At 38.8% G+C, this 21,953-nt stretch overlaps 1 protein-coding gene across 1 annotated transcript; it reads right to left on the bottom strand.

Annotated features, from left to right (window-relative positions):
* Positions 1–1,133: 1,133 nt before the first annotated feature.
* Positions 1,134–20,110, bottom strand: LOC117407415 (uncharacterized). The gene is made up of 6 exons (XM_059029674.1): positions 20,056–20,110; positions 16,745–17,095; positions 15,461–15,583; positions 3,949–4,296; positions 2,620–2,748; positions 1,134–1,514 (listed from the first exon to the last, which is right to left on the bottom strand). The coding sequence occupies exons 1-6, from the start codon at positions 20,108–20,110 to the stop codon at positions 1,411–1,413; spliced, it is 1,110 nt and encodes a 369-aa protein (XP_058885657.1). The 3' UTR covers positions 1,134–1,410.
* Between the last annotated feature and the right edge of the window lie 1,843 nt (positions 20,111–21,953).

The raw sequence follows: 21,953 nt of genomic DNA, 5'->3' as shown, positions 1-21,953 counted from the left end.
CTGAGCCATCACAGTGATGATGCAAAAGGAGACAGAGATGGAGACGTGGGTTTGGGTCAGGCTGAATTTACTGTGTGAAAGTATAAAGGACTAGCAGTGCTGTCTATATTTATGTGTATACTGTCTCCACTTAAATGTTTATATATATATATATATATATATATATATATATATATATATATATATATATATATATATAGGTACACATTAAATATAAGGTTTTCCTAGTGGTTTATTCCAGTTGTGCTGTTCTAATGCTGCATGTATACCACCCTTTTAAAGAGCTTCCTGCCATTTGAAATGACCAGGGAGACTGGAGCTGTCATCTGTGTGTAGTACAAGTTCAAAGCAGAGTTGTCTATGAAGTATTTATGTGTGGTGGTTGATAGACTTGCATAAAACCTCTACTTACTGTAGATATTTAAATCATGTTGTGTGCTTCGTACGCATTAAGAAATAGAAGCTTTTCCTAGAAGCTGTTTACCTAAGATAGGTCTAGTTACTAATCAATGTGATTCAGGCAAGTTGTCTGTAAACAGGATCACAATTGTAGTTTCTTGGAGCACAGCCTATAAGCTATGCTCTTAATGGGTTGGACAGGGTATCCAGCCTAACCCTTTGATCCTTCTGGTCTGGTAGTTCTTGTAATCAAGGAGGCACCAACGGGCATTGTTGGAGCTTGTTGTAGTCTGGCAAAGTGGCCTCTGTACTCCAGATATTTGCAAGACAACACTCTAGCTGAGCTTCACTTTACTGGCTGAAATGAAACCATGTGGCCTACCACACAGGAAATGAGTCGATGACAGGAAGAAACAGTGTGTCAAGACTGTAGAAGCTGGACTGCAGTCAGAGCTGTCTAATTTAAAGAGGTCCTGCAGTACTGTGTGAAGAACTATAGTTTTAACAGCTTTTATCAGCTCACCTTTTCATTTCTGACTTCCTATGCCCTGCGTTTAGCAGCATTTTAAATTAAATAACATAAAAAACAATGAACAAACAAATGGTTTATTGCAAGAATGCATCATGATTTATTGTGCATTTATTGAACTGAAGGTACAATTGTGGTTACAGACATAGTTCTTATCTGCTTAGGAAAAACAAAATACAATGATCATAATTGTGAAGCAGTTTAAACAGATTGCTTTGCAAAGCAGGGAGAATTAGCCATATTTACTATGATGAAAAGACTGCAGCTCAGTGGAATAACTCCACAGTAATGAAATCCTTCATATTTGTCCTTGTTCATTTGTTTGCTTCATTTTCTGGTCTGTAAATTCAGGACATCTGGACAATTCCTACCAAAAAAACTAAAATATCTATAAGCATTGAATAAGCTTCTTTATTGGTGAAAATGTTCCTTTTTGGGGGCTTCAGGCCAGAATCTCATCTTTCCTCATACTTACTTCTTGGTTATTTTCTTCTTAAGAACATTATAATTATTGGGATTGCAATGACAAGACATCCACTCCGTGCAAATGAGAGAATCACAAGTATGTGCATGTTCTGGTTATAATCTGAAATGTAAATGAGAAGTATATTAAATGTTAATGCAGCAGGAACATTGGCTTTGGGTAAAGAGAATGTTCTGCATTGCGATTGGATCATTCACAAGAGAACCCCAAGCCGAACATGGAAAGATTTCGGGGTTCTAAAAATATAAATGAACCCCAAGCTGATGGGGTCATATTGTATTACTATTTATAGACATACTAAACAACACTTTTATGTGTCTCTCCCGGGCTAGTTTTAAGTGCTCTAGAGCGCAATATTTTTTACGGATGTTTTTAATCTCAGAAGCCATTGTTTTAGTAAGGAATTTGTATATGTTTTTTTTTTACTTAACAAAGTTAAAGTGTGTTGAATACAACGCCTGGAAGTTAGCTCATTCCTAGTTCCTGACTACCGCACATGCACAAACACCATTAATCACAGAACTACGGATAGCAATTTAAGCCAGTAGAATGAAACATACGATCGTTATTATTGTTACAATAATTAGAAATATATAGTGTAATTCGTTATTTCAAAATTTAATTGTCAACATTTTTTTCTAGATGACATTATAAATAGTTGCAAATTAATACTGACCCGCACCCAACCCGACCCAAAGCTTACTCAAATTTATCTGACTCAAAACCCGGCCGACCCGCCCATCACTAATAATAATAATAATAATAATAATAATAATATATATATATATATATATATATATATATATATATATATATATATATATATATATATATATATATATATATATATATATTTTAAAGCTTAAAAATAATAAACATTAATTTTTAAACCTAGTGTCAATTAACAATGACACATGTGTTTAAAGTTTAGCAGATTGTATTTAAGTTAAAGAGTTAAACATTTTGTTTGGTGTGTGATGTGAGTATTGTATTTTGCAAGGTGTTTGATACATTTGAAATGTACACTTCATTTTGCAGCTGTAAGCAAGATTTGAAAATTGTGTGTGACACATCTGAAATGCTTTTCCCGGAGAATGGAATCATGGTTTCTAATCTTTCTGCATTGATTGTTTAATGTTTATTTGTTTATTTTATTAGCAGTGGGGTTTTATGACATGGCAGTGTGCAAGAAAAAACAAAAGCTCACCCGTTTTGGCCTCCTTGGTCCCATTTCCAATAATGTCCTCCCCACATGTCGCCACTGCACAACAGTTAGTCTGCACTGATTCAGAGATATTCGGAGGCTGATTCTGATAGGAACCTCTGGATTCAATACCTAAACACACCAAGGAAAGTACCCAGGAATATATATTTTTAAATCTCAAAAAAATAAATTGCTAATATCCTTAAGGAATAGAAAGAAGACAAGCGTTGAATTAACCACAAGGCACAGGTGTCGTTGTCCATCCATCAACAGTCCAAAGCACCTTTGACCATTGTTCCATAGTCCAATTTCTGTGTTCTTGTGCATATTATAGCCTTTTAGTTTTGTTCCCCTTTCTTAAGAGAGGTATTCTTACTGCAACAGATCCTTTAAGTTCTGATTTCAAGAGTGACCTTTGTACTTTTGATGGATGGACAATGACACCTGTGCCTTCTGCCAGTTCTGTTGTCAATTCAATGATTGTCTTCTTTCTGTTCCTTAAGGATATTATGTTCAAATTTTCCTCACCCTTGTCCTGGGTTTGTCAATTACAGATGATGTTTCTCTGTGCTTGCTGATTATGCTTCAGATACCACACCTTGAAAATCGAGTGATGCGAGCTATTTCACTCAGTGTTTTTCCTTCTTTATAAAATTCAAGGCTGTTATGATATTAGAAAACACTAGTGGAGGATTAGAGTAAATTGTTGTTGCTCATAATGCATCAGAGTAGAAAAGTGCAACATGTCTAAGATTTTCGTATAGCAGTATATATGTATGTATATATATATATATATATATATATATATATATATATATATATATATATATATATATATATATATAATTTAAAAGAAAAAAAACCTTAGGACTTCAAATCAAAGTTTATACGATAAAGAATGTTTAAATATATATACTTAAGATAACCATTTTCATGTAGGGTTTTTTGCTGCTGATAAAGGGGTTAATTGAAGATTAGCTGATCTGAATAATTATAAAGATGAATTTTGATCAGTTTACTAGAATGGTAACGGATGGAGCATTGCTGGCCACAACAAGATCACCAACCAGACTGTTTCAATACAATGCATTTGCTGCTGTTGTCCACACTCTTTTCTCTAAGGTCTTTTTATAATCATATTTTTAGCTAAATGCCTCTCCTCTCATTCTTAAATTAAATGTTTGTATGTATTTTCTTGAGATAAATTATAATAAACATGGCATGCATTGACTGTGAGAAGTTCAGATAAAACACATTTCAGTTTTTACTCCCATCCCAAGAAACATTTTAAAGGAACATTCAAAATATATTTTAATTAACCTTTGAGTTTACCTTTAAGCAACAGTACAGTCCCTGTCCCAAAAAGCACACGACTGCCTTCCAGTGCTGCGCAGTAATAAACAGCCATATCCGATGATTCCGTATTTAGAATTGTGAGGTTAAAACTGCTCTCAATGTTTTGCATTTTGAAACGGGATTTATCATTAAATTCATCCAAAAAGATAGGCTTTGATTGTCCATCATATTTTACTATATACACAGGAGGCTGTCCAGTGACTTCCTTGAACCAAGCCAAAGTAATTTGACGAGTGTGCAATACAGGGCACTCCAGGGTCACAGACTCTCCAAGCTGGACTGTCACTGATAAACTATGGACAATGTGCTGTGGTGGAATCTCATCTGTGAATTACAAAACATGACTGTGAGGGTCTTCAGGCACATAAGCTTCCCATCTGAATATCAAGCTATCCCAGGTATCTGTTTAAAATACCATCGGTTTCAGTTCATTAAAAAGGGTCTGATATACAGCAGACTCTCGCTAATCCAGAACGTGCTATAATATTGAAAGAAAGTAATATCAGCTGCAAAAAACAAGCTTCATAAAATAAACTGTAAGTATCAAAAACATAAACCAATGACTAGACAGGGTATTTCCAGGATGGCACAGATTGTGATCAAGACTAATCAAATCACTAATCTAAACAAGGTCCAGTCCTAGTATGTTCGGATTAGCGAGTTAGCGGGAGCTGTTTTAATCATTAATAATACAAGAACAGGGATGAGACCCTTTTATTGTTTCACATATTTTATTTAGTAGAATTGGATGTCAGTGCAGATTCAGATTCTGTCTATGTTTATGCAAATTACAAGCAAAAAATAAATGCAAGACAAAACTTTACTAAAGTGCTGGCTGCTGTTTTTGTGTCTGACCATTTGCTTAAGTTACAAATTAAATATTTCTGCATGAAAATAAACGTATATAATATTAAAATGGTTTTCTGTAGCAGTTTTCTACTTGATGTAGTTTACTGATTAAATGAGTAAATAAACAGGTTCACACTTACATGCGATGCAGAACAATACATTAAGCAAGAAGAGTCTGTTCATTTTAGCAGCTCCTCTGATCTGATGACTGCTTTTCTGTTGAGTGACCAAAAGATGAAACAGAATGCAGTATGTAACTTGAAAAATGTACCTCTCAGCAACGCAATAGGCAGGTCATCTTATGTGATTGGGTGTACTGAATCAGGAAAACCATGCCCTGTTTACAAAATTTTAAAGTACTGTATCTATTAAAAAGAAAACATCTATAACCTGCATATTTTAGCCTGCCTGCCTTTTAGAACTTAGCTGGGGGTTCTGTGTGCAGGTCTCACAACCATTCAATGCATTAAGCAATTACTATTGGTCATTGTATTTATTTATTTATTGTATTTATTTATTTTAAAACGTAAATCAGGCTGTAAGTTTAAACAGAGTGCATGAATAAAAGGGTTTGATTCTTCAAAATGGTTTTGCTATAGACTGACTATAATGTGTATTGGCTACCTGAGAATTTTTTTTTTTTAATTATCAAAGTCTCTGCACTGGCAATGGAAGCAGGTCCAGGTACAGAACACTTTTGGCAATTTTACAAGAACCAGTAAGAGCATCTGATAAAACAGGACTTTCATAAATCATTGGTGCTTAAGAAAAAATAAAAGAAAGTGATACTTCTCCCAAGGGGGTTAGTGTCTCATATTGGTAAACAATTCTTCTTTTTTGTTGGAAAGACCTTTTGAAGCATTGGTACTTCATGGTTCATATTTCATACTGAATTTTGTATTGGTCAATGGATCTTTCTATTGTTTTCAATAGAAATCAGTTACAGGACTGCAATGTGTGGTTCTAATGTTGAATTTATACCACCTTTTTAATCTCCTCCATACCATTAAAAAACAGAGAGGCTGAGCCATCACAGTGATGATGCAAAAGACATGGATGGAGACGTGGGTTTGGGTGAGGCTGAATTTACTGTGTGAAAGTACAAAGGACTGGCAGTGCTGCCTATATTTATGTGGGGTGGTGTTAGGGTGTGGGGGGGTTAGGGTTAGGTTTATAGTTAGAGTGAGGGGGGTTAGGGTTAGGTTTAGAGTTAGGGTGAGGGGGGTTAGGGTTAGGTTTAGAGTTAGGGTGAGGGGGTTAGGGTTAGGTTTAGAGTTAGGGTGAGGGGGTTAGGGTTAGGTTTAGAGTTAGGGTGAGGGGGTTAGGGTTAGGTTTAGAGTTAGGGTGAGGGGGTTAGGGTTAGGTTTAGAGTTAGGGTGAGGGGGGTTAGGGTTAGGTTTATAGTTAGGGTGAGGGGGGGTTGGGGTTAGGTTTATAGTTAGGGTGAGTGGGTTAGGGTTAGGTTTAGAGTTAGGGTGAGGGGGTTAGGGTTAGGTTTAGAGTTAGGGTGAGGGGGGTTAGGGTTAGGTTTATAGTTTTGTTTTGTGTTAGGGATATGGTTATATCATAAAAAAGATTGTCATTATGTGTAAGTAAGTAAGTGTGTACTTACTAAATGACTACTGTATAAATACACCGTAATTCGAGACAATTATGGTAACAGTCTTTGAATGGTGGCTAATATGTAAATCAGTACATGTCTTAAAATTATTCAAGCAGGGAATCATTAAAATAAATATATAAAAGAATCATTGAGTAAAATAAATAGCGTGTATACACTCATACCAGGCTAGCATTGTGTTTGTGTGTTTGTACTGTATGAGGTGTAACTTTATTTTAACCACATACAATTGGAAAAACACTTTTTATTTTCTCACGTCTTCTATTGAAAGTAGGTGTGAACTAATAGCCTGCTGTCTATATGGGTGTATTGCTGCATATCACATGTCTTAATGCTAACTGATGATTGGTAAGGCATGTGGAAAATGACTGCAGGCCAACCGGATATCAGTATATGTTTATACAAAAAATAAAAAAAAGGTTTTATTTGAAGCATGCGGTTTGATCTTCTACTGTGAAAACAAGCCAGACTGCAGTGAATGTGTGTGTTCAGAACTGGACAATATCGGTTTAAAAAAAAATAAAAATAAACACGAATAATTCCACAGCAGCAGCGGTATATTTAGGCGAGTGGCACACTTTTGAAGCATGTAGAATTGAGAAGAAAGAGTGCTTTGTCTGCACAAGCCTTACATTTCAGAGCTGCACAACACACTCTACAACTACTCAGCACAGAGCTCCCCTTATAAGGAGCTCTTTATACTACAGAACCAGTTCTCAGCAGCATGGGCATGGCTGGGGTGAGCACTGTATTGTATTATACCGGTATGTAGCCCTCCTACACACAGACACTGGCAAATAATGCCATTTAATTCATATTACATTAAAAATGAGTTGCATACATCGTATAATTTTAAATGTATTTATTGGAGCCCTCATTTAAAATACAGACAGATGTGTTGAGAATGTATTCTGGAGAGATGTATTAGAATGTGTAACCAGTTTATGACACTGGCTGACAGACAAAAGACCATAGACACCTTACCTATTGATATTCTGACCCCTCTGACTGGACTAATAATGTTTGAAAAGCATATGCAAATATAATGATCACTTATGACTGTCTTCACAGACCCCGATTAGCACAAATCCTGGTCTACCTTACCTACAATAACATTAGGCAGTGCATGATTACTGACTATCAGCATATTTGAAACTAGCCGTTAATGATAAAAATCCATACAACCAAACTGCAGTTAAACCATATTAAACAAAACACCTACTGAAAAAAAAAAAATGACAGATATTGTGTCAAAGTCGACTGATTTACACGAATCACATGCTTCCCATGCAGTTGCAAGTATATATAAAACATGATCATTGATATGGAGCCAAATTAAACAATGTTCTAACAATATGAAATATGGAATGCAATACACACAATGGAAATAGAACAAAAAAAGGCATTCATTTAATAACAGTATCTATTGAATGTGTTGCATGTAAATGTTCAACGTTTAAGACCTCTAACCCAGCCTGACTTTGATGAACAAACATTTAAACAGCTGAACACAGGCAGTTTCCTGAGAGCAAATGAGATGGCAGTACAGTATTGTTGAGCTATCTGTGCATGGAGGTCTATACAAATGAAATGGCAGTACAGTATTGTTGAGCTATCTGTGCATGGAGGTCTATTCAAATGAGATGGCAGTACAGTATTGTTGAGCTATCTGTGCACTGGAGGTCTATTCAAATGAGATGCCAGTACAGTATTGTTGAGCTATCTGTGCATGGAGGTCTATTCAAATGAGATGCCAGTACAGTATTGTTGAGCTATCTGTGCACTGGAGGTCTATTCAAATGAGATGCCAGTACAGTATTGTTGAGCTATCTGTGCATGGAGGTCTATTCAAATGAGATGCCAGTACAGTATTGTTGAGCTATCTGTGCGTGGATGTCTACTCAAATGATACAAACTGCAGCAATTTTAAATACTCCAGCTCCCAATTGAAGATATTGAGCAAATGCTGTTATTTTGTGCAGGACAGTGCTTTTAACTGTAAATTCCTACACTGTCCCCATTGTTTAATCAACCCAATATAACAAACAATATACCTACAGTTTATCTTCATAGATAAAACACAGAGCATATGAAATGCTTTAACCCTGGAATGGCATTATAACTGCAGCTTGAGTGTTAAAGTAGCCTGTGTTTGGAAACAGTGTGGACAGAATTGTTATTCCCGCTGCTGCACTCGCACTTCAGCGTACACACTTTCTTTATTCATGGCTATCTTCTTTTTTCCAGGTTTATTTCTTCTCTGATTGAAATCCAACGCAGCATAATCCAGCATTTGCTGATTCTGCAAAAGAGGCCATTATGGAACTGTTGTATTTGACACTGTTTTGTACTATTATTAATGTTTTTTTTTTTTAATGGATTGTCAATACTTTTTTTATTACCAAGATGAATAAATGTACCTGATCATTTGCTGAGTCAGCATTTGTGTGGTCTTCTACGGTCTGATCTGTTAAGCATGTACGAGAGAGAGAGAGAGAGAGAGAGAGAGAGAGAGAGAGAGAGAGAGAGAGAGAGAGAGATTCTTTCATGTATTAGTTTTTGTATTGAGCCTCTTATTAATGTTGAAGTAATGATTATCATCCCATTTCAGTTCAGAATCCTCATCATGATCTTATCACAATGTTCACTTGCACATGGAAACAAGTAAAAGTGCAGATTATCAGGAGGTTTTCCTGAGGCTTAGTGTTTGTTATGAGCTCCCAGCTATGAGCAATAAGAATAAAAGAATGAATCCAGTCTGTGTCCCTATTATTGGAAGTAAACCAAGTTTCTGTTTGTAAACAGCCCTGCACTTCACTGTCAGTATGTTAGCTTAAAAGCTCCACACGGAGATATTAAATGCTGGCTACACACGTAATGGAATATAACTTTAAATACTCTTGAATCAGCTCACCTGAGAAGTTCTTACATTTCCCTTCCTTGATGCGCAGGCACACAAGCACAGTCATTGAAATCAGCAGCACAATGTTTGTCCCAGCCAACACAATGACAGGAAGACGAAAAAGAGACTCATCTCCTGCTGGTTAGAGATAACATTCATAACATCAATAATATATATTTATTACATATTCTTGCATTTCACTATATACAACAGTAACAGCAGCCCTTTTAATTTTACCTAATTCTTTTTCTGTAACTTTGTATATTACGAAGAAATGTGTGCCTCAAGCACAATGCATATGTTAGGACCCCAAGCCTAAATATGACCCCATCAGGATCGGGTTGAGCCCATCGGCTTGGGGTTATTTACATTTTTAGAACCCCGAAATCTTTTCGTGGTCAGCTTGGGGTTGTTTTGTGAATGCCTGCATCGTGATGCAGAAAATTCACTTTATCTAAGGTTGCTCTGATGAAGAATATCCAATGCCAGAAGATACGACCATCCTTTGATGTCAAAGTGAGATTGCTTTGAATTACAGATCTGAGTTTGAATTATTCGTGGGGAAGCCCCAAATGTGTTAAACTAGATTACTTTAGAAAAAAAAAAAAAAAAAAACGTTAATGCAGTAATAAATACATTGCATGCTTATGCTTTTAAATACAATTATCAAACCATCCGTTTTATTTATTTATTTACATTTCAAAAGTACAAAAACAGATCTTCTTTAGATTGGCTTCTGGTAAAGTGAATTTTCTACATTGCGATGGGAGCATTCACAAGACCACCCTGAACATGAAAAGATTTTGGGGTTTTAAAAATATAAATTAAGTAATATATATATATATATATATATATATATATATATATATATATATATATATATATATATATATATATATACAATTACTACATACATCTAAATTAAATTTGTTTTATTACTGATGCTATTATTATTATTATTATTATTATTATTATTATTATTATTATTATTATTATTATTATTATTGTTATTATCCTTAATTGTAAATAAAATCGTTTAAAATGTATTTATTTATGTATTTATTTAACCAGGCAATGTACCTATTGAGACCATCACCAAAATTTACTAGGAACAATAATTTAGAAATTACAAATACAAACAACACATAAAATCTGCGGTTCAAGCTTGATCAGCAGCACACAGAGATCAGAAAACCGAATAAATAGGATATCTATTATTAAATGTGATTGTGGACTGAAATAAATTAGTTTTTTTTAATAAAATTATAAGTATGTAGCTACAGTAAGCACTTCTAGGAAAAGAATTGTTCATTGTGCAGAGAACATAAAATAAACGTTGTCATCATATCCAAAAACTGCAAACTAACAAGGAAAATTGGTCAGCTTTACATACTACTGTCTGTAGCAGAAGAGCTGCTAGTGTATTTTGAGAAGTGAAGGCATGTTCAGCACGCAGCAGACTAGATGTACTCGTGTGTGATACTGGAACTCACTTTGACAGTAGACAAGTAAGCGTCTTTCTGTCGAGTGAGTCGTCAAAGCATAAAAAAACACACAAAAACCCGTTCACCATCACAATTGAATTACTATTTACAGACATACTAAACAACAGTTTAACTTTGACTAGAAATTGGTTTTGTATAATATTCTCACCAAATATTCACTGTTTTATATTGGATCTAAATTTGGACAGTATATATCCATACAGAATTCCATTGCTAACACACATGTTTGTTATGTTAGTGATTTGTCTTAAAAATGTACATATAATTTGCAGTTGATGACACTCGATTATTTGAATAAACATTCTACATTACATTCAGAAATGCAATGTTCAATACTTAAACATAAGTATACGTTGAGAGCAGGGACAGCCAGGTGAATGCATTGTTGGACTTGGACATTGTTCAAAACATCTTCATAGATGAAGCTAGACATCATCTACCATGCAGGTACCAGGCCAGTGAATTTCAAACTAGCCTTGACCACTGCCCAATGATCAGCCCATACAATATGAGGAGCTATAGGTATTCATTGCACACATCGGATCAGCTTTTCCATCTCAGCGTGGAAACCAGAAGCACAGCAAAGGATTACATTTGATTAAGTCATGAATCATGCCACTTATCCAACCTCACATGCTGTGACCCTACTAGAATTTACTAAACCTAAAGGAAGCAGTGTGTGTGTCAAGGGTAAAACACATGCATTGTACTCAGTAGTTCCAGATTATATGTTTTACAGTAGACTGTAATGTAAACATGGCCAGTGTCCATTTTAAATGCACACTGTGGGTGTGAGAGTAGTTTGATGCACATAATGATGTATGAGTGTCACAAAGACGGCCAGAGTGGGTTGCGTCAGACCAGAAAGGAACTCAAACACAGACAGGGGTTGTGAGGATGAGCTGAGTGCAATGGCTGCACTCAGCGTTTATTAATAAAATAAAAGGTTTAAACAGCACAAAAACAGGACACGGCACTATTCGCCAAAGTAAAAATGACAAACAAAACGCACTACACTTAAACAGACAGACGAACAAACACGGTGAGTGAAAACACTTCTAATTCACGTTCTTACTTTGTTTTATTTTCTCCTTCGCTCTCTCCCGTTCTCCACTCACCGAACACCTAACCCCCGAGTGACAGAAACGTGCATCTATATATACTGTTGTGCTGGGATTCAATTACTAATTAATTACTCACTTGAATCCCAGCACGTGAATTCATTACGTGAAACCCCGTGTTCACATATTATATTTTAAATGCACGTGCGTGATGTGCAATCCCGTGCCTAAATACAAATATACACTTTTTAAATACACGTGAAACACAGACCCGTTTATATCCCGTGTACCAATCTATACACCAACATTAACACACGCACGCATACATACAACACATAACACACAAATGCACACAGGGGCGGGGCACTTTGCCACATATACCCCCCCTTGTGCGCAGCACACATGGCCTCAACGGCCACCTCCCCCCTTAAATACCCAGCAGTCCAGGCCAAAGTCTCGGGCTGGGAAGGGAGGCTTCAGTGGGCCCATGGCTGGCCATGCTGTCAGCACCCCTGCCGGTAGTGGCACGGCTGACAGCCTGTTGGTTTGCTCCTGCAGCGAAACTGCTGCTGGGGAAAGTGGTCTCCTGACCTCTCCCCCTGTCTTTGTAGCCGGTAGCTCCCTTTGGTGGGGCTCCGACCACAGTACTGCCGGCAGCGAAGAAGCTGCAGTGGGAGCAGGTCTCCGGACCTCCCCCACGATCTCCGGCAGCGAAACTGCTGCAGTGGGAGCAGGTCTCCGGACCTCCCCCACGATCTCCGGCAGCGAAACTGCTGCAGTGGGAGCAGGTCTCCTGACCTCCCCCACGATCTCCGGCAGCGAAACTGCTGCAGTGGGAGCAGGTCTCCAGACCTCCCCCACGATCTCCGGCAGCGAAACTGCTGCAGTGGGAGCAGGTCTCCTGACCTCCCCCACGATCTCCGGCAGCGAAACTGCTGCTGGGGAAAGTGGTCTCCAGACCTCGTCCCCCTTCTTCGTGGCCAGCAGCTCCCCTTTCTGGGGCTCCGGCCACCGTACTCCCTGTGGAGGTACGGGCAGCAGAGGCAGCTCCTGCTCCTCTGCTCCGGGCGGTGGTGGAGGCAGAGGCAGCTCCAGCTCCTCTGCTCCTGGCGGTGGTGGAGGCAGAGGCAGCTCCAGCTCCTCTGCTCCTGGCGGTGGTGGAGGCAGAGGCAGCTCCAGCTCCTCTGCTCCTGGCGGTGGTGGAGGCAGAGGCAGCTCCTGCTCCTCTGCTCCTAGTGGAGGAAGCGGTGGAGGTGGCGGAGGCAGAGGCAGCTCCTGCTCCTCTGCTCCTTCCGGTGGAGGTGGCGGAGACAGAGGCAGCTCCTGCTGCTCTGTCCCTGCCGGTGGAGGTGGCGGAGGCAGAGGCAGCTCCTCTGTTCCTGGCGGCGCTGGCTCCCTCCGCTGTGGCGGCTGGGCTGGTGCGCCCCGTGCTGCCTTCAGCAGCATGAATAAAGGCTGCTGGGGGACACCAGCCTCCTGCCCCTCTCCCCCCCAAAAATTTTCAGGGGGTTGGGCCTGTAACTCCTCCCCTTCCGGCTCTTGGGGCTGAACCAGCAGGCATTTTCCCTCTGCTGGTGGCTTGGGTCCCAGAGCTGTGGAAGCCCCGACTTGCCTCTCTTTGGGCTGTGGACGCACCGACTCCTCCCTTTTGGGCTGTGGACGCACCGACTCCTCCCTTTTGGGCTGTGGACGCACCGACTCCTCCCTTTTGGGCTGTGGATGCACCGACTCCCCCCTCTTGGGCTGTGGACGTTCGGGCTCCCCCCACTCAGGCGTAGGACGTTCGGGCTCCTCCCACTCAGGCGTAGGACGTTCGGGCTCCCCCCACTCAGGCGTAGGACGTTCGGGCTCCCCCCACTCAGGCGTAGGATGTTCGGGCTCCTTCCACTCAGGCGTAGGACGCTCAGGCTCCTTCCGCTTGGGCTGTGGACGCTCAGGCTCCTCCCATTTGGGCTGTGGACGCTCAGGCTCCTCCCATTTGGGCTGTGGACGCTCAGGCTCCTCCCATTTGGGCTGTGGACGCTCAGGCTCCTCCCGCTCGGGCTGTGGACGCTCAGGCTCCTCCCGCTTGGGCTGTGGACGCTCAGGCTCCTCCCCATAACTGCGGAAGGGACAGTGGGCGAACAGGTGATCCTGGTCGCAGAGGAGGCACCCCGGCGATGGCTTGTTACATCGCCGTGGATGCCTGGCCCTTAGGCGGCACTTCTCCTCCCTGTCCTTCACCTCTTTATCCGTCTCTGCCTCCCGCTTGGGCTGTGAAGGCAAAACCAGCAGGCATTCACCCTCTGCTGGTGGAGATGGGGACAGCAGGTACTCACCCTCTGCTGGTGGAGATGGGGACAGCAGGCATTCACCCTCTGCTGGTGGGCCTGCTACCTGGGCTGCTGTTCCGTTTATCGTTGCCTCCAGGTAGCTGAGGAGAAACTCCACACCTTCCTCCAAGGTGTTTGGGGTGTGTTCCTCCTGATAGGCCTCCCATCTCTCACTGTCCATCATCCACAGGGCCCGAACGACTATGGGCAGAGCCTGGGCCTCCAGCCCAGCATTCTCCAGGAACCAGTCCCGCCATTTTGTGGCGTCTTCTGCCATTATATATATATATTTTTTTATTTATTTATTATTTTTTTTTTTTTTAAACAAAACCCCTCCTGGTCTGACGCTTGGAGGCGCGGCTATCCCACGATGACACCACGTGTCACAAAGACGGCCAGAGTGGGTTGCGTCAGACCAGAAAGGAACTCAAACACAGACAGGGGTTGTGATGATGAGCTGAGTGCAATGGCTGCACTCAGCGTTTATTAATAAAATAAAAGGTTTAAACAGCACAAAAACAGGACACGGCACTATACGCCAAAGTAAAAAAGACAAACAAAACGCACTACACTTAAACAGACAGACGAACAAACACGGTGAGTGAAAACACTTCTAATTCACGTTCTTACTTTGTTTTATTTTCTCCTTCGCTCTCTCCCGTTCTCCACTCACCGAACACCTAACCCCCGAGTGACAGAAACGTGCATCTATATATACTGTTGTGCTGGGATTCAATTACTAATTAATTACTCACTTGAATCCCAGCACGTGAATTCATTACGTGAAACCCCGTGTTCACATATTATATTTTAAATGCACGTGCGTGATGTGCAATCCCGTGCCTAAATACAAATATACACTTTTTAAATACACGTGAAACACAGACCCGTTTATATCCCGTGTACCAATCTATACACCAACATTAACACACGCACGCATACATACAACACATAACACACAAATGCACACAGGGGCGGGGCACTTTGCCACAATGAGTTAAACATTTTGTTTGATGTGCGATGTGACTATAATATTTTGCAAGGTGTTTGATACATTTGATAATCACCTTTCATTTTGTAGTTGCATGCAAGCAAGATTTGTAAATTCTGTGTGACACATCTGAAATGCTTTTCCAGGAGAATGGAATTATATCTAGGTTTCTAATATTTCTGCACATTTTTTTATTAGCAATGTTTTGTTTTTGCATGGCAGTGTGCAAGAAAAAGCAGAAGCTCACCCGTACTCTCCTCCTTGGTTCCATTTCCATTGCTGATCTCCCCACATGTCACCTCTGCACAATAGTAAGACTGCACCGATTCAGAGATAGGAGACTGAATAATCCTTCCTCTGGATTCAATACCTAAACACAGCCAGGAAGGTGTTCAGAAATATTTTTTAAAAATCTCAAAATATGTTTTCTCCACCAATGTGTTTCTGTGGAAGGCAAGCCCAGCAGGTATCCAGTAAGAATGAAACATACAGGAATGTACAGTGGCAGCCTTTCTCTCTTTCTTTTTTGTTATGTGTTCTTTTTGGGCATGTTTTTTTTATCCACAGCTGCTTTGTTATGTGTAATGTGATTTCAAATTGAAGCACAGGTATGTGTTCTTTGTTTGGTTATTTACTACATTTTGTATGTGTTCAGTTTCCATGTGCAATATCACATTTATTTTTCAACTTTATATTTAAGTTTATTTTAAAGGCATTTACTGTTTTGTTTAAAAAATAGTGTATTTATTTTTAAAAAGCTTAGCACTTCAAATAAAGATTATCGAATAAAGTGTTTAAATATATATTTTAAGTTAACCACATTTATGTATGTCAGTTGCAGTGCTGTTTGCCGCTGAAGATGATGTTGATTGAAGATTAGCTGATTTAAATAATTATAAAGATTAATTCTGATCAGTTTACTGTATAAAATGAGGGATTCAAGCCCATGTCCAAGAACACTAGAATGGTAACGTATGGAGCATTGCTGCCACAACAAGATCATCATCCAGACTGTTTCAGTGCAATGCTGAGCACAAACCCCTGAATATTGTTTAATCACAGTAATTATTACATTTAACATTACCCAGGATAGAATATTCACTTGAAGGTCTGGCTGCTATTGGGCATTCTTTGTATTAAAAGATGAGACAACAGAAGCTTACAGCAACATCCTCATGACACATTACTAGTATAAAGGTCCATGTTATAAAGTAATTACAAAATGCTCAATTTGAATTTCTTCAAGTCATTTAGCGGCTGCTGTAACTCTGTAGCTTCACTATCTTGTTCTGGCTGCTGTTTCCACACTTTCTCTAAGGACTTTTTATAATAATAATTTGGGCCAAATGGCCTCCTTTCATTCTTAAATAAAATGTTTTAATGTTTTTTGATAATATAATGAAATGATAATATACGTGACATGCATTGACTGTGAGAAGTGCAGATGAAACATATTTCAGTTTTTACTCCCATCCCTAGAAACATTTTAAAGGAACATTCAAAATATATTTAAATTAACTTTTGAGTTTACCTTTAATCAACAGTGTAGTTCCGTTCCCAAAAAGCACTTGATTGTCTTTCAGTGCTGCGCAGTAATAAACAGCCATATCCGACGATTCCGTCTTTAAAACTGTGAGGTTAAAACTGCTCTCATTTGTTAGAATTTGGAAACGTGATTTATCATTAAATTCATCCAAAAAGATAGGCTTTGATTTTCTATCATATTTGATCATATACACAGGAGGCTGTCCAATGACTTGCTTGAACCAAACCAAAGCATGGTGCTGAGTACGCGATGCAGAGCACTGCAGGGTCACAGACTCTCCAAGCTGGGCTGTCACTGATAGATGTGGCTGGACAATGAGCTGTGCTGGAATCTCATCTGTAAATTACAAAACATCACTGTGAGGGTCTTCAAGCAATTAGCACACAAGCTTCCCATCTGAATATCAAGCTATCCCAGGTATCTGTTTAAAATACCATCAGGTTCAGTTCATTAAAAAGGTTCTGATATACAGCAGACTCTTGCTAATCCAGAACATGCTATAATATTGAAAGAAAGAAATATTAGCAGCAAAAAACAAACTTCACAAAATAAACTGTGATCAAATGTAAGTATCAAAAACATAAAACAATGACTAGACAAGGTATTGCCAGCATGGCACAGATTGCGATTAGGGTCAATCAAATCACTAATCTAAACAAGGTCCTGTCCTAGTATGTTCAGATTAGCGAGTTAGCGGGAGCTGTTTTAATTATTAATAATACATGCACAGGGATGAGACCCCTTTAATGTCTCACATATTTGATTTTGTACAATTGGGTGTCAGTGCAGATTCAGATTCTTTCTATTTCTATGTAAATTAGAAGTAAAAAATAAATGCAAGATAAAACTTTACTAAAGTTTTCTACTGGCTGCTGTTTTTATGTCTGACCATTTGCTTAAGTTACAAATTAAATATTTCTGTAGGAAAATAAATGTATATCATATTTAAATGGTTTTCTGTAGCAGTTTTCTACTTGATGTAGTTTACTGATTACATTAATAAATAAACAGGTTCACACTTACATGTGATGCAGAACAATACATTAAGCAAGAAGAGTCTGTTCATTTTAGCAGCTCCTCTGATCTGATGACTGCTTTTCTGTTGAGTGAACAAAAGATGAAACGGAATGCAGTATGTGACTTGAAAAATGTACCTCTCAGCAACGCAATAGGCAGGCTATCTTATGTGATTGGGTGACTGAATCAGGAAAACCATGCCCTGTTTACAACATTTCAAAGTATCTATGATAAAGAACAGCTCTATAGCCTGCATATAATGTAGGACAACAGCCATTGGTGCCTTTAGCTGGGGCTTATAGGTGCAGGACTGAGAACCATTCAATGCATTAAGGAATTACTATTGATTATTGTATTTATTTATTGATTTATTGATCTATTTATTTATTCATTTATTTCAAAACGTGAATCATGCTGTTAGTTTAAACAGAGTGCATAGTGCACAGTATATTTTTTTTCTGAAAGGGAATAAAAGCCAACATAAATAAAAGGGTTCACTTCTTCAAAAGTGTCTTGCTACAAACTGACTAGAATGTGTATTGGCTACCTGAGGAAATCATTTATTTTCTTTTTCATTTCCATGAATATAAAGAGCATTCTAGAGCTTGTTGTAGTCTGTCCAAGTGTCCTCTATACTCACAAACAAGTAAGAGAAAGCAGTTGAAGTTAAATACTTGTTTATTGTAGTTTTTGTGGCAATAACATTTATTACAGTTGTATTGATCTAATGCTGCATGTATACCATCCTATCAGAGAGCTTCCAGGCATTTTAAATGATCAGAGAAACCAGAGATGTCTAGGCGCTGTTTTTAATTGTGGTTTTAAGTCCAGCAGAGTTCTCGATACAGTGTTTTTTTGTGGTGGTGGACACACTTCTATACTGCATCTTCTTAGATATTTAAATCATGTGTGTGCTTGGTACACATTAAGAAATGGAAACTTTTCCTACATTCAGAGTTCGGGTTCATGCACACACCTGCTATCCTTGTCTCCTTCAGGTTTTTTTTTTATTTGCTTGATTTGTTTAAAAATATACAAAGATTGTAACAGGCAAGACCTCTTGGATGGGAATTGTGATTGTGTTGTTTTAAAACCACTTTTATCTCTGCCTCCCAGCCTGACCTTTCTTCTTTGATGAAAAACTCAATATAAACTACATGTGAACAGATGCAAATTTCCTAATATTAAATCAGAAGACTGCTCATGAAAAAGTGGAGCATTCAAATCATTGTAATAGTTTCAGCACCATCAGAAAGTATTACAAGTGATACTAAGAGCAGTTAAAAGTGAAACTTTATTATGAAAATAATCTTTGTTTCAATGATCAAAGTCTCTGCACTGGCAATGGAAGCAGGTCCAGGTACAGAACACTACTGACAATTGTACAGGAACCAGTCAGAGCATCTGACAACACAGGACTTTCAGAAATCATTGGTGCTCATGAAAAAAAAAAAAAAAAGTAACACTTCTCACAAGGTCTCGCATTGGTAAACGATTCTTATTTTTTTTATTGAAAAGACCTTTTTAATCATTGGTACTTTATGGTTCATATTTAATATTGAATTTTGTACTGGTCAATGGATATTTCTATATTGTTTTCAATACGAATCAGTTACTGGACTGGCAATTATGATGAAATGTACAAAAATGCCTATACCCAAAAAGAACGTGCCCGTGACCATAGTGATTTTGTTGTGAAAGACAGCAAAGGAAAGAAGTACTATCGAGTTACTACTATACATATTTTGACAGAAAAAAAAAACGCTCAAGCATTTTGGAAAGTAACCGAAAACACTTCATTTCATACAGTATATCAAAAACGAAAGCCCCGAAAAAAAACGATTTACATAGAACTCGAAAATAGCTAAAAATAAGCACCAAAAAATACAATTAATACAAGTCAGTTAAAATGATAGCTTTGGCGGTTCTAGGTGGGCGGGATTATAACTTATTTATTGTCGCGATCCTGCCTTTCAAACCCCGTCAGGGTATTTAATACATGTATTTAGGGAAAGTAATATATGGACAACTGCATAACTTGCAGACAAACTTTCAGTAATTTAAATTTGTAAACCTCAAACTGTCAAAAATGACTGCCGTGGTGGCTGTAGTGTTAAGAAATAGAAGCTTTTCCTAGAAATGTTTTACCTAAGATAGGTCTAGTTACTAATCAATGTGATTCAGGCAATTTGTCTGTAAACAGGGTCACAATTGTAGTTTCTTGGAGCACAGCCTATAAGCTATGCTCTTAATGGGTTGGACAGGGTATCCAGCCTAACCCTTTGATCCTTCTGGTCTGGTAGTTCTTGTAATCAAGGAGGCACCAACGGGCATTGTTGGAGCTTGTTGTAGTCTGGCAAAGTGGCCTCTGTACTCCAGATATTTGCAAGAAAAAATTATAGCTGAGCTTCACTTTACTGGCTGAAATGAAACCATGTGACCTACCACACAGGAAATGAGTCGATAACACTATGTAACACAATTTTTGTTCCTGGGTAGTAAGTCTTATTTCCTAATTGCTTATGCCTCAAAAGTATAGAAAATAGCTATTAGTCCCCACAAACTTTACTTTTGTGACCAGGACAGTGATATTTTGAAATTTACCTATTTCCAATGAGAAAACGTGCGAATTTGTGTCTTTTCGTTCACATAAAGTCAGAAAAAAACAACATATGAATCCAAATTAACATGTATTTATACTAAAGTAATACAAAAATTACTACAAAAGATTTAGAAGTGAGTAGTTTTTCGAGATTTACGATTATACTGTAAATCACTTTCACAAATCAGCCCCCAAATGTAGTCTCCCGTCATGTTCTCGTTAAACTGTCCTTGGTAGTGGCGTTCAAAGTCCAGTATATCCTGGTGGAAGCGCTCGCCTTGCTCCTCCGAGTACGCTCCCATGTTCTCCTTGAATTTATCAAGATGAGCATCAAGGATATGGACTTTGAGGGACATCCTACAGCCCATTGTGCCATAGTTCTTCACCAGAGTCTCAACCAGCTCCACATAGTTTTCGGCCTTGTGATTGCCCAGGAAGCCCCGAACCACTGCGACAAAGCTGTTCCAAGCCGCTTTCTCCTTACTAGTGAGCTTCTTGGGGAATTCATTGCACTCCAGGATCTTCTTTATCTGTGGTCCGACGAAGACACCGGCTTTGACCTTTGCCTCAGACAGCTTAGGGAAGAAGTCTTGAAGGTACTTGAAGGCTGCCGACTCCTTATCTAGAGCTCTGACAAATTGTTTCATAAGGCCCAATTTGATGTGCAGTGGTGGCATCAGCACCTTCCGGGGGTCCCAGCCGTACTTATCATACTTCAAGGCGTCCAGCAAGGTTTTGATGCTGTTGCAATCCTCTTTGAGGTGCACCGAGTGAGCCAGGGGAAGAGACGGGTACTTGTTACCATTATGGAGCAGCACGGCTTTGAGGCTCCTGGATGAGCTGTCAATGGAGGACAGTATAACGAGAACATGATGGGACACTACATTTGGGGGCTGATTCGTGAAAGTGATTTACAGTATAATCGTAAATCTCGAAAAACTACTCACTTCTAAATCTTTTGTAGTCATTTTTGTATTACTTTAGTATAAATACATGTTAATTTTGATTCATATGTTGTTTTTTTCTGACTTTATGTTATTATTATTATTATTATTTATTTCTTAGCAGACACCCTTATCCAGGGCGACTTACAATTGTTACAAGATATCACATTATACATTATTTCACATTATACAGATATCACATTATTTTTACATACAATTCCCCATTTATACAGTTGGGTTTTTACTGTAGCAATGTAGGTAAAGTACCTTGCTCAAGGGTACAACAGCGGTGTCCCCTACTGGGGATTGAACTCACAACCCTTTAGTCAAGAGTCCAGAGCCAGAGCCAGAGTCCAGAGCCCTAAACACTACTCCACACTGCTGCGAAAAGACACAAATTCGCCCGTTTTCTCATTGGAAATAGGTAAATTTCAAAATATCACTGTCCTGGTCACAAAAGCAAAGTTTGTGGGGACTAATAGCCATTTTCTATACTTTTGAGGCATAAGCAATTAGGAAATAACACTTACTACCCAGGAACAAAAAATAAATAAAAAAATGTGTTACACGGTGTAACAGGAAGAAACAGTGTGTCAACTGTAGAAGCTGTACTGCAGTCAGAGCTGTTTAA

This window comes from Acipenser ruthenus, chromosome 8 (genome assembly GCF_902713425.1).
Source record: "Acipenser ruthenus chromosome 8, fAciRut3.2 maternal haplotype, whole genome shotgun sequence".
NCBI classification, from domain to species: Eukaryota; Metazoa; Chordata; class Actinopteri; order Acipenseriformes; family Acipenseridae; genus Acipenser; species Acipenser ruthenus.
The sequence above is the reverse complement of the archived record's forward strand: the minus strand, read 5'-3'. Positions and strand labels throughout refer to the sequence as shown.

Coding starts and splice junctions, on each gene's coding strand:
- LOC117407415 (XM_059029674.1), bottom strand. CDS start 20,110: ATGCCCGTTGGTGCCTCCTTGATTACAAGAACTACCAGACCAGAAGGA. Junction 15,584..16,744: donor AACTACACTGTTGATTAAAG/GTAAACTCAAAA, acceptor GGCTGTGTTTAG/GTATTGAATCCAGAGGAAGG. Junction 4,297..15,460: donor AACCAAGGAGGAGAGTACGG/GTGAGCTTCTGC, acceptor TGTAATTCACAG/ATGAGATTCCACCACAGCAC.